Below are 12,343 nucleotides of genomic sequence, written 5' to 3'. Positions count from 1 at the left end.
TTGGCAAGTCTTTGCCAGTAAGAGCAGACAATACGGAGCTAGATGAATCAATGGTCTGATTCTGTACAAGGCTACAAAATATCTACTTCATATTGCATTTCACTGACTGGTCAGCACCAGCCATAAGAGCCACGGCAATGCAATTTTGAGATTTCTCTAGAACTTTTTATTTAACCCGGTGTTTTGAAATTGGAAATTTTCCTGGAGTAGCATAGCATTTGTACTATTATACATCATTTTGAGCATTCCCAAAGAGAAATTAAGTGGGGAGATTTATTTAATTCACTTATACCATATCCCTCTCTCCAATGGGGGCCCAGAGAGGCTTACATTATTCTCCTTGCCTCCATATTATCATCACAACCACCCTGGGAGTTAATCAGGCTCACCCAGCAAGTTTCCATGACTGAGTGGGGATTCAAACCTGGGTCTCCCAGATCCTAGTCTGACACTCAAACCCTTACAATCACATTTGCTCTAGCATCTCCTTACCCAGATGTACAAGCATCAAAGAAGTGAAAACCAGACAAGCAGTTCAGCCACAGCAAACCCTGCTCCCAGCTTGAGGGGCCAGGTAACGAGACAGGAAGCAATTCATTGATGTTCAAGCCAAGAAACACCAGCCAAGTGGGCTTCATATATACTGAAGGTACAAGCAAAGCTGCTGCTTTGTGCAGCACTCTATTGTAGAGATCATTGCCAAGGCCCTAACCCTGCGCCTTATTTCTACAGCTATTTCTACAGGTAAGAAATAAAGACATTATCAACCTCCTCGGAACCAAAAGGCTTCGGCTTCAGGGCAGGGACATGAACTTCCTCGTAGCCTTTGCGCTGTCTACGGAAAGAGCCATCGGGCAGCTGGCATCGCTTGTTGGCCATGAAGTGACTACCTTGGGCAAATACCAAGTCCTCAAGATCCAAAACTTGCCGAGGAGCCAATGCCTGAAATGGAAGAAGAAAACCAAGCCCTTCAGACTTAACTAAACACCCAAAGAAAAAGCAGCACAGAAACTGCTCCAAGTAGCTTGTTTGGCAAGAGGTTAAGGGACTCACTCTTCCTCCTTATTAGGAGGCAACCTGAGAAGCAAAATTTTCTGCACAGCTGCTCTTGCTCACATAGCACATAGCACCCCCCTCCTCAACATACCTCCCCTCCTTGGTCCAGATCCATGGTTTCCAAGTCAGTGTCCATGCGGGACTGACGGACACGTTCTCTGCGAGAGCGTTCCTCCTAAAGAAGTTAAAAGAAAATTGCAAGTAATTGTTGGTTTCAGCTCCTCAGGCAGCTTGGCAAAGATCAGATTCTGCACATATTATTCAGCTTTCTGTGTTCATGATTTTGAGGCACCTCTGAATTTTATTTTAAAAAATTGTTGGGTTAAGGTTTTGTTCTACCAAGGGTTTTCACGGCTACAATGCACGTGGCCCACCACTACAAGACACACTACAGAAAAAAAATGGTATTCATTGTGCATTCTGTTTCAGTAGCAAAGGGGAAAAAATGCAAAATATTTTACATGCTAGATTTAGCAGAATTCCTCCCTGCCATTACCCAGCACAACTCAGTAGATGCTAGCTGCTGAATTGAAACACAAAACTATTATGTTCAAACAGGGGCTTTGGGCAAGTTTCTGGTTGCATTCAGCCATCCCAGTAATCACCAATTAATCAGTGATTTAGACACAAACCTTGGCTTCACTGAAAGCTAAGCCTTCTCTCTCAACACTGAGCAATCAGACTAAGAAGAATGTACTGTAACCTACCTTGGTGCTTTGGACAGCCAAACTGAATTTTTACTCAGGTTTCGCCCCATCCCACCCTCAATCTTTACCCGAATCAGATCTTCCTTTTCTGTCTCATGCAGCTGATACAGGAACTTGGACAACTCAGGGTCAGACTCCATCTTTCCCATAATTCTCTCCTTCTCCGCTTCACTCTGAGCACTTGCCAGGAGGGTACAGTACAGGACTGTGGAGAAAGCAAACAGCTGTGTCTGGAGCACATTGGAGGAGTGAGCCAAACAAAAACTTACTGGATATTCCCCAAAGGTGGCAAACAAAATATGCAGCCTGCAAGCCAGAGACAGGAATGGTTCCCTCCACTTTACTGAGCAAGGTGCAAAAGATTAGAATTCAGAAGAGGCTAATTCACAACAATGCCTGAAGTACAGGCTACCCTGCCCACAACAGATATTAACTTATTTAATTTATACGCCTACCTTTCTCCCCAACGGGGACCCAAAGGAGCATACACTGTTCTGCCCACCTCCATTTTATTCTCCCAACAGCCCTGTGAGACAGGTTAAGCTAAAAGCATGTGACTGGCACAACGTCATCCAGCAAGTTTCAGTGGCAGAGACATCTGAACATGGGTCTCCCTGATCCTAGTCCAGCATTCTAACCAACTAGACCACTCTAGTTGTCTTACTTACTCATCATTCTGTGTTGTCTCAACACTTTAATGAAGTCAAATGTGTTAAAGCCCAGGAGCAGGACCAGCTGGTTTTCACATTCTCGGTCATCACTGGCAGTCTAGAGAAAGAGGGAACCAAATTCACCTGACCAATGAGAACCATTCCTCCTTATCTAGTAACTTCCACTTACATAGAAATGCATGCAATCAGATGGTTAACCAAAAAACCGAAAACACACATTTAAAAAGCCACATTAATGAGAGAATGAACCCAAGGAACCATCACTTGAAGTAACTCCATAATTTTTTCCAGGGGCATGGAAAACTCTCTCTCTCACACAAATCCACCTTGTCATCCCCACCATTCAAATCACATCATTGAAAAGGCTAGAACAATTCTGGGTTACAGTGAAAAGGCTTAAGTTCTTCCCTTGGGAGAAGGAAGCCACTTCAATATTTACTTCCCACATACATATTAACCTCAAAAGGAATAAAGGGGAACAGCAAACCTTTAAGATTTCTAGGACTTCATCAGCCTTTTTCTGGGAGACAATGGCATCATCGTAGAAACGGCTCAACTGCCGCTGCAGCCAGAAGGCATCAATGTCCCGGGGGTGAAGATCTTTCTTCTTGGAGCTCATCAGCTCACCTGATGCCACAAGCTAAGAGGAACAACAGCACACTGTTTCCACAAATTCTGTCAGTAAGGCTGTTAAGTAATACTGTACATGGTCAAAGATTTGCTTAGCATTTTCTTCCACATGACTGTATACTGCCCTATATTGGTTTATGTGACCCTAATGTGCACCAGTGATAGGAGAGCCCCAAGCTATTACTCTACATCACTGCAGAACAAAGTACCACTTGCAAACCAACATCCTAATAGCTGGCAAATGCCCTCTGTTTTCCCTGGATGACTTACATTGGCCGAAAGGGTGCAACGGACAACTGCCTCGTCCCCTTCCAAGTCATCATCAGATGCTTCATCCCGCACTTCACCATAGACATCTTCATCCCCTTCCTGATGAAACAAGACACCACCCTAGTTAGTACTTCTTTCCAATCACACATTTCCAATACCAACACCGTAACAGATGGACAAACAGACTGAAGAGTAAGATAATGATTCAACAAGCAGAAATGAGAGTAAGTCATACTTGAGGCAAGGGCTAGACTTACTATAGCTTCTACTATCTCCACTTCCTCTTCAGCAAAGATAGAAAAGCAAGATCTGGGGTCACTGGGCCGGTCTAGTAATTAGTGACAAACCACAAAAAAAGTGGGATTGGGTGGGGAAGAAATTGGGCTTGTTACTGCTGCTAGTAATGTGCTAGGCATCAAGAAAAAACTTCCAGCTCAAGAGAGAAGCAGGAATGGAAGTGATATTGCCTGTGTAGTTCTAAATGCCTGACTTCACACACAACAAGGATATTTTTCTTAGAGATGTCTGTGGGAAGAACAGGTTTTCTCCATTTCCTGGCTTATCCACATCAGAAGAGTCTGGCCACTTACTTACCTCTTCATCTGACTCAAACTGCACATTCACTCCATAGGTCTCATCGATGTTGTCATCTAGAAAAGACAGCAACAAAAACCAAGAAGCTCAGCTTCAGATCCATAAAACAACTCATAGCCAAGAACAATGAGTCCATTATTTAAGAGAAGGATGCCCCTGCTGGGAAGCAAGCAATAGCCCCATAATTATTTTAGCACACAAGGGCAAAAAGCCAGCACAGGTTGGCTCCCAGATGTGTCCTGTATATGCCAAGTTGGCCATGCAGAACTAACAACTTTGCATGCCAACCCTAGCCTACATTTAAAGGACATTATAGAGGCCCACAGTGAGCTGAATTCAGTGCACAGCAGCCATTCTGGAGTGCTGCCAGACAACATACGCATTGATATATGACACAGTCTTATAGAATCAGGCCACTGGTTCTTTGCGCACAATACTGTATATTCCAAATAGCAGTGGCTCTCTAAGGTCTCAAAGCAGAGCCTATATATCCTTTACCTGGAGATGCTAGTGATCAAATCTGGGTCTTCTGCATGCAACTCAGGTGCTCTAACACACTGTGTTTTTCCACACAATTACTACAGGCTGAAGTGGTCACAAAAGCACAACAAAGCTCAAACTTCTATGGTATTAAATATATTTTTAATTGTGAAAGTGTACATTTAAGATCAATTCAAAGGAAAACTGAGTATTATCTTCCAAACATCTAAAAAATTCACAGAACATCTTACAAGGAAGAATTTTAAAGTGAGAAAGCATGGTACAGGAGTTGTCAAGGGTAGTGAATCGTGCCTCCAATAAAAAGGAGGCCACTGATCTCTGTTAGTCTACACAGAATGCAGAACACAAATAATGACGTTTGAAGCAGATATAAAGGGGGCTCAGTGAGGAACCATACCCATATTCTGGATCTCCTTGTCTCCACCGTAGTCTGTAATTTTCTTGCCCAAGTTCACCAGCACATGGTAACGGGTATCATCTGTCTGTCCCAGAAGAAGGTCAATTTCTTTTCTCCGTTCTTTGTCTCGTAGCTTCTCATTCTTCAGGACAGCCAGGACCTCGTCAGCAGCTCCACACAGAATGTCTCGGGGCTGAGAAAATCAAGAGTTACCTTAATGGATTTGCTGTCTGCCTCCCACATGAACTTCATGATAAGCATCCCTATTTCTCAGTTGTGAAACCAAGGCAAGACAGGGCACCGTTTCCAATAAGGGGAGCAGTGCAGCACAAAGACGGCAGGCATTCATCAAGACACATTTAGCTCTGAAACGCAAACTGGTTGCCTCTCACCTGATCCCCAAGGGCTGCCTGAATGAAGCTCAGTAACACTTCATAAGTTTCCCGGGTCTCCTTGGTTTTGGGCTTGTAGATAATTCCCACCATCTCATCAATGCCCTCAGAAAGCAGAGTGTAACCTTTCATCTTGTTGATATCATGTCTGTCCTCATCACGTTTCCGCCTCCTAGAAAGTGAGGAAGACCATATGACAATCAGGAAAAAAAACCAGAATACCTCACCAGCACATAGTCAAAAGGACAATCTTAAGAACAGAAAAACAAGGACAACATTCATCCTCTCCAGTAAAACAATATACAAATTACAAATAATAAGTTCTACTCTTACCAATGCTGGGGTACTAACAGGTAAAGTAAGTTACTTATACCAAAAGGTATATGGTTGATGCTGGGGCAGGGATGAGCCTCCTGGCTGGTCTCCTGTGGGCGGGAGGAGGGGGCAATGCAACCCCCTGCTCTAGATTCCACTGGTTAATCTATCACCTCCTCCACCCAGTGGAGTGGTGTTGGCTGGATCAAGAAATTGTAGCTGCCACTGTGGGTGATGTTTAGTGAACTGAATTTGTTTGTTTTTATGATTTTATTCTAGTTTTAACTTGGTTGTATGTGCCCTGAGCCCACTTGTGGGAGAGCAGAATATAAATCAAATCAGTCAAGGTACTACACCCCTACTTCACCCCTAAGAATCCCACAAAAAGGCGACAAGGGCTGGAAACTTGAAGATGGATGGGAAGTAAAGCCAGGAGAAGGGGAAATTGCAGTAACCTGCTTTGCTCATACCATGGAGCAGAGACAGCCAAACAACATACAAGGGAAGATCATGGACCAAACCAGATCAAAAGCAGACAAATAAAAAAATAATGGAGTTCACAAATGGCATGGGTTAGGATTCCACAGAAACATTAAGGCATCCTGTTCTTTAACGCACTGACAGCATCATTAGTTTCTCTACTGTATAAAAGAGATTATTTCAGGGATATCAGGGGTTGCAGTCAACTGCTGAACAGCAGCTATTCACAATCCTTGGCACCCTACCTTCAAAAATGTGGCAAGATCATGAACAGCAGATACGTTTAATTATTTATTCCACAGAAAAACATAACAAAGACATGCAATTGTTACTGAGCACACAATGTAGCAAACACATTTACATCTCTGTATATCTTTAGTCACTTTGCAGAGGATAACAATAACTATCCGCAGGCGAATGCAACTATTACTTAAAATACCTGAAGACACAACTGATCTATCATCAGTAAAATCAGTGGAACATGGAGATAATCTGGGTTGTGGACACAATTGCCCCGAACGCCCTCTCTCTTGCCACAGAGTCTGAAATTATCGTGCCTATTCTGTGATGATGATGGCAGGAAAGCATGCTTACTTTTCTGCCACCGCTGCATCCCCACAACTATCAGCCAATAGTGCAAACTCCTGTTTCTAAACCCTATGTACAGTTTTGCCCATCTATATAGTCTCTTTAGCTTCCATTTTTTTCAACCCTGTCTCCACTACCATTGTTTTTTTCAATTTCCTGCCTTTCAGACCATTAACTACTGTGCCCCTTTTAGCCATCTTGTTTCTTGACTACTGACTCCAGCAATGCTGTGTGCATCCTTGCTGCACTGTTTATCCTTTCCAGTTTCTTCAATCTCTCCTTTTTATTTAGCCCCTTCTTGCTTCACCTCCCTGCCTCCTACACTCTTTTTGAAGATTCTTTCTCTTGCTACCCTCCCCTTCAGATTCTTCTCTCTCATTTCATAGCCTACACCCTCATTTCAGCCCCCATACCTCCCCTGTTCCTCATGTTCCAGGATCATTCTCCAGTCTTTAGCATGCCCCCCTGTGATAGTCCAACTCCAACCAAGCTGTCAACTCTCCAGTCGCTCAAATAAGCTGAATTGTACTTCAGCACTCCAGGCCATGGACCAGCTCAGTCAATCAATGTAGAGACTTCAGTGAGAAGTGTAATATAACATAGAATTCAAAAACAGGGTCCAGCCTCAGAAATTCAGATACTCTGATTATCATAACACTCAGACTAAGTACATATACAATATTCTTTACTGCTGTAGTTTCTTTCACAGGGACTCACTTTGCTCGTCTCTCCTCCTGCATCTGTGGTTTTGTCCTCTGGGCCTTGTCCCCCATACGAGTGCCTTCCAGCTTCCCAACCAGGGACAGAACCTCCCCTGTAGGCTCATCACGCCGGGTCCTGTCGATTAGGGAGCGGTCAGCTTGAAGCACAAGGTTAGAGTTCTGGAAAAATCACAGCACAAGAGAAAGATGAATGTTTTTGAAATGGCCACAAAGCAGAATCTTACAAACATTCTTTACTCTTAATTGTGAAAACTAGCCAGCATTCCATCATCTCCCAGCCTGTTGGGTACGAGAAATAAACAAAGCAGGAGTGATGAAAAAGGACAAACTTCCTGCACTATCAAAAACAGCATCACCCACTTCCAGCATTAAACCCACACGAAGAAAGCTACAATCACATGCATAACAAAGAAAGTACCTTTCTTTGGATTCTTCTAAGTATCCTTTTTCTTTTTTAAAGAGCTAACAGCAGGAAAGGTTTTTTAAAAATAGGAAATCCCCTCATCCCTTCCTTACAGCCCTGATCCAAACCAAGTCTGTACACACTGACAAACTGCCTTTGATAGACATAAAAAGATTCGAAATCTGCATTGCATCTGGCTTGACCACTGGGCATCTCTGTGAGTCGTTAGCCACTCTCGTTTTTGTAGCGAAAGAGCAAAAACTACTGCTCCTCTGGGCAATTACTACTATTATTGGGGCAAACAAAGTTCACAATCATGCCAATATATCTGCTCAGATATTACTATTACCCATATTATTAAGGTTTGTTATTAACAATGACGATCCACCAGAGTCTTTGTGAGAAAAGAAAACTATAAACAAGGGCTAAATAAGGGCTACCTTTATCTTTACCTAAATTATAACAACGCCAATAACAATACACTTTTTTGCACAGATTATTTAGAACAGTTCACTATTCCCAGATGAGCACCAAGGCTGTGTTGTGCGCATTTCCTCTAGAGGAGAAGAATGTCACACAAACCTCCAACCCTTTTCTTTGAGCCACTCACCGCCTTGTACTCGTACTGCAGGCTCCGGGCGGTTACATCCGCCATGGCTGCTCCGTTGCCTTGCGCCCCACTCCGTTTAAAATCCGGAGGACAAGCGCTTTCACTCCCGGCCTTCTTTCGTTGCCCCTCAGAGCAGACAAAACGAACCCCACACGCACTTGGAACACTCGACTAGTTCCCGTTCCGGGTCATATCCGCAACTCCTTCCTCTCAATAGTCCCGACACTTCCGGTTTTCAAGAAAACTGCGGTGGTGGGACAAATTACAAAGAAAGACTGATAAGTCATAGACTCTTGGGGCTAGAGCGGTTCCCCTATCTGTACGCAGCTCCTCATACGGCCTCGTTCAAGTGGAACTAGAGAAGGAGGGGCTGCGCGTCACTTTGGGACTTGCCTTTCTGTCGCGAGATTCGCGCCGTGTTTAGCGACACTTCAGGGGTCAAATTAACCCAGGTTGTTCAATGAGAGTGCGAAGTGGCCTTCTCTCTCGTTCTCTGTCCCCAGATCGGTTATCCAGGAAGTATTCCATATCGCGGGAGAAATCACGACAGGACCTGCGTGATATGATCAAAAAATGTCTTGAATGTCATGGAACACCAGCCAGTGCCCATCAGTCCAGAGGGCACACTTCCCGACAAGCAATCTAGCAACAACAATTTTGAATTAGATTAGCCCAACTGTTGCCACAGAGTACCACAAGCAATCAGAACCACTGTACTGGAGGTGAGCAACTCCAGATCATTATTCGTTCAAAATGACCCACAAGGCACCACAGTAGAAGAATCCAATGACAAAGATATAGCATCCTCATCTGGAAAGGCATCAAACCAGACATCAAGAAATTATTTGGGCACTGAATCCAGTCCTGGAACATGAGAGCCTGAAGAACAGCAACCCATCTCCACCACTGCCCAGAAACCTGCCAAACTCTCTCCTGCCACCCTTGGCACTGAACCTGATAAAGAGAATGACATCGTGGCTTCAAATGACAATCTAAAAAAATCTCAGCCACCAGCTAGTGAAACAGCAAAATCTGACCAGAGCACGGGCACTGCACATTTAGAACCTAAAGGAGGACCAAGGACAAAAAATCTAAACATTCTTGAGCTGCTGGGTACAAGACACCACAGCTCAAGGACTTCAAAGCCTTAGTCTGTGCAGAGCAAGGTTTGTCACTTGCTTTCTCCTGCATAGACATGGGCACTGCGCCAGAATGGGTCCCTTTTTTGGAGAAATCAACAGGAGCATTTTGCCTCATTGACCGAGACAGAGGCGTGTTGTCTTTGGTGGAGCTGAATAATATGATCAACATTCCCTCAGCTCGGTATAACACCCTAGAGACAATAGTCAAAGAGCAGGCTACACACATCTAGCAGCTCTATGCAGCAAATAAGGACTTGAAACTCTTGTGTTATCTTGGCTCCTCAATGAACCTCCTCAAGGTGCAGTTCAGTTCAAAAGTAAATGAGCTTGAAAGTCATTTTAATTCGTGTATAAACACTATCAGCAAGCATCCGGAAAACATGCAATTCTGACCATGCAGCCCGCCACCACGTTCCATCAGATTGGATAAAGAATTTGCCGAGACATTAGATCAAGTACATTTTTTGATGTCTCTGCTGGAAAGGCCCAGGGAAGATCTGGTCCGGGGCACAATCAGTCCTTTAGTATCAAAGTTGGACTTGCCTTTGGCTAGGGAAGCTATCAAATCTTAGATAAATACCTCACCGACATTGGGGTAGCATCTGAGTAACAGCGCTACCCCTCTATGTGTCAGTTATCCACATGTGTTATCTACCTCTGACCATAATTGTACTACCATATATACCTGGTCCACCCAACTTGTTACATTTCTGGAAGCCTTTCCGAGACTTTCTCATCGAGTCACTGAGGCTGGGCTTGACAGCTATAGTCACTCTAATGCTTCCCCTAACAAACAACTTGACTCACCATCTAGCCATGGAGCCCAATAGTCACCAGGAGCCTGTACACAATGCAAGTAATGTTTAGATCTACTGTTTAAAAGCTATTTGACTACAATATGGCACTGTACTACTTCTGTAATTCAAGGTTGACATAGTGTTTATGAGTTCATTGTCAACACACGTTTCTTTTTTACAATTTGGTTTTATTGCACATTTCAAGATTTGCACTACACTATTAATTTTTTTAAAGAGTGTGAAATAGAGGTGGGGGTTTTGCCACAAAGATGTCACAGGATAGAGCAGCACCACTCTGTGTCCATAGAGGATCATAACTAATAGTGGCTTCCTGTTTCCACTGGAAGTTCAGCATGTGTGTGTCACTCTAGTTTTGTAGGTTGATGCTTCTAGGTTAGAAATAGATACTGATTCCGGAGGTGCAGCCCTGTTAAGTTGCAGAGAAAGAGAGGGAGGGTACCAACTTTCAGGTGGTGGCTGGAGATATCCTGGAATTTCAAACTAATTTTCTCCTGAAGAAAATGGCTGCTTTGGAGGGTGGACTCTTAGACATTATACCCCACTGAGGTCTTTTCCCTCCCTAAACTTTGCCCTCCCCAGGCCCCACCCTCCAAGCCTCCAGGAATTTCCCATCCTAAAGCTGTCAACCCTAAGAAAATGGCTACTTTGGAGGGTGGATTCTATGACACTATACCCCACCATGGTCCCTCCTCAGGTTCCAACCTCCAAAATCTCCAGGAATGTCCCAACTCCTAGTTCTGAGTGACCTTTACCTGTGTAGTTGCCTAATAGACCAGTCTATATCCTGAAGCATAAGTTTTCATCAGCTACAGCATGTTTCAGAATGGCTCTGGGGACACGCACACACATGAACACATGACGCTGTCTTACATTGAACCAGACTATCAGGGACAAGTCAGTATTGTCTGCTCAGATTGGCCTCAGCTATCCAGAGTCTCAAGTGGAGGTTTTTCACATATTGCCTATTACCTGAACCTTTTAACTGGAGATGCCAGGGATCGAACCTGGGACCTTATTCAAGGATCTGTTAAACCCTTTGTCCAATCCCCTTCAAACTTAAGAGGGCTTTATAAGAGAGAGAGGACTTGTACCCTGCAGTTTTGGTGTTAGTTTCTCTACAGACATCCACTCCAGACCCCTGGAAAGATCCCCATTCCCCCCACAGGAGACCAGGCTGGCTAGAGGCACCTGAGTTTACGTACCCATTTTCCATTCCCTGTCAAACTCCAGGGGTCTTTAGGGGATATGGGGTCTTGGGCCCCTGTAAATTTGGTGCAATTAGCTCTACCTGCTGCAGACACCCCAAAAGATCCCCTATTCCCAGCACAGGAAACAATTTACCCATAAATCCTGAAATCAAACACACATATGCACATGCAAATAAATCTGAACTAGCATAAGGGAACCTGAACATTTGGAATTTTGGGATTAGTACCCATCCCAGTTCCAAATCTGAATTTTACTGATTTTTGTTCAAAATGCAGACCCCCGCCCCCCCCCCTGCTGCTCAGTATTAGTAATGCACTATGTTCCATATTCACTATTACTGATACAAATTAGGATTGTCCCTTTTTTGATGGATGGAGACTGTGTACTATTAAGACCCATATAAGAGTGTGTCGAAACCTCTAACTTATTTATGTATTGGATGAATGTATCTCCCATATTTTTATCAATTCAGACCTACTTACAATATCAGCAGTTAAAACCATGCCATCATAAAACACAAAACGGTCAAACAAACATATCAGAAGCCCAGCAAACAGAACAAGAGCAATCCAAAATGATTCAAGTAGACAAGCCTCGTGAAATAGAACATTTTCAAGCCTTAGAAGGGCATGTAATATTGTAGACAATGTACACATACTTCTCAAGGTAGAAGCACAACTCACAAAGCCTGCTAGGCTGCCTTAGGTGGTACATGGGTTCATTTGCACTTTGAGAAATGGAAGATGACTAGAGCCCATGAACAAGGAGAAATTATCATCGGTCCTTCTCTAATGGTATAATCCAGTTGTATGACATTTGTTACTATACATGTAACCAC

General features: G+C 43.7%; 2 protein-coding genes across 2 annotated transcripts in view; one reads left to right on the top strand and one right to left on the bottom strand.

Annotated features, from left to right (window-relative positions):
• The window catches only part of SNRNP200 (small nuclear ribonucleoprotein U5 subunit 200), a 35,236-nt gene extending 26,752 nt beyond the window's left edge, over positions 1-8,484 (bottom strand). Inside the window, exons 1-11 of the mRNA XM_054997297.1 lie at positions 8,337-8,484; positions 7,319-7,482; positions 5,219-5,390; positions 4,827-5,019; positions 3,929-3,984; positions 3,335-3,433; positions 2,922-3,074; positions 2,432-2,531; positions 1,832-1,968; positions 1,148-1,231; positions 769-942 (exon numbers count right to left, since the gene is read on the bottom strand). Of these exons, the coding sequence (XP_054853272.1) occupies positions 769-942; positions 1,148-1,231; positions 1,832-1,968; positions 2,432-2,531; positions 2,922-3,074; positions 3,335-3,433; positions 3,929-3,984; positions 4,827-5,019; positions 5,219-5,390; positions 7,319-7,482; positions 8,337-8,381 (1,377 nt within the window). The 5' untranslated portion in view covers positions 8,382-8,484. The remainder of the gene's footprint in view (positions 1-768; positions 943-1,147; positions 1,232-1,831; positions 1,969-2,431; positions 2,532-2,921; positions 3,075-3,334; positions 3,434-3,928; positions 3,985-4,826; positions 5,020-5,218; positions 5,391-7,318; positions 7,483-8,336) is intronic.
• The window catches only part of ITPRIPL1 (ITPRIP like 1), a 195,501-nt gene that overhangs the window by 150,425 nt on the left and 32,733 nt on the right, over positions 1-12,343 (top strand). The gene's annotated exons all lie outside the window — the stretch shown is intronic.

Source organism: Eublepharis macularius, chromosome 14, assembly GCF_028583425.1.
Source record: "Eublepharis macularius isolate TG4126 chromosome 14, MPM_Emac_v1.0, whole genome shotgun sequence".
Lineage (NCBI taxonomy): Eukaryota > Metazoa > Chordata > Lepidosauria > Squamata > Eublepharidae > Eublepharis > Eublepharis macularius.
Note: the sequence above shows the minus strand (reverse complement) of the source record. Positions and strands in the feature narration are given on the sequence as shown.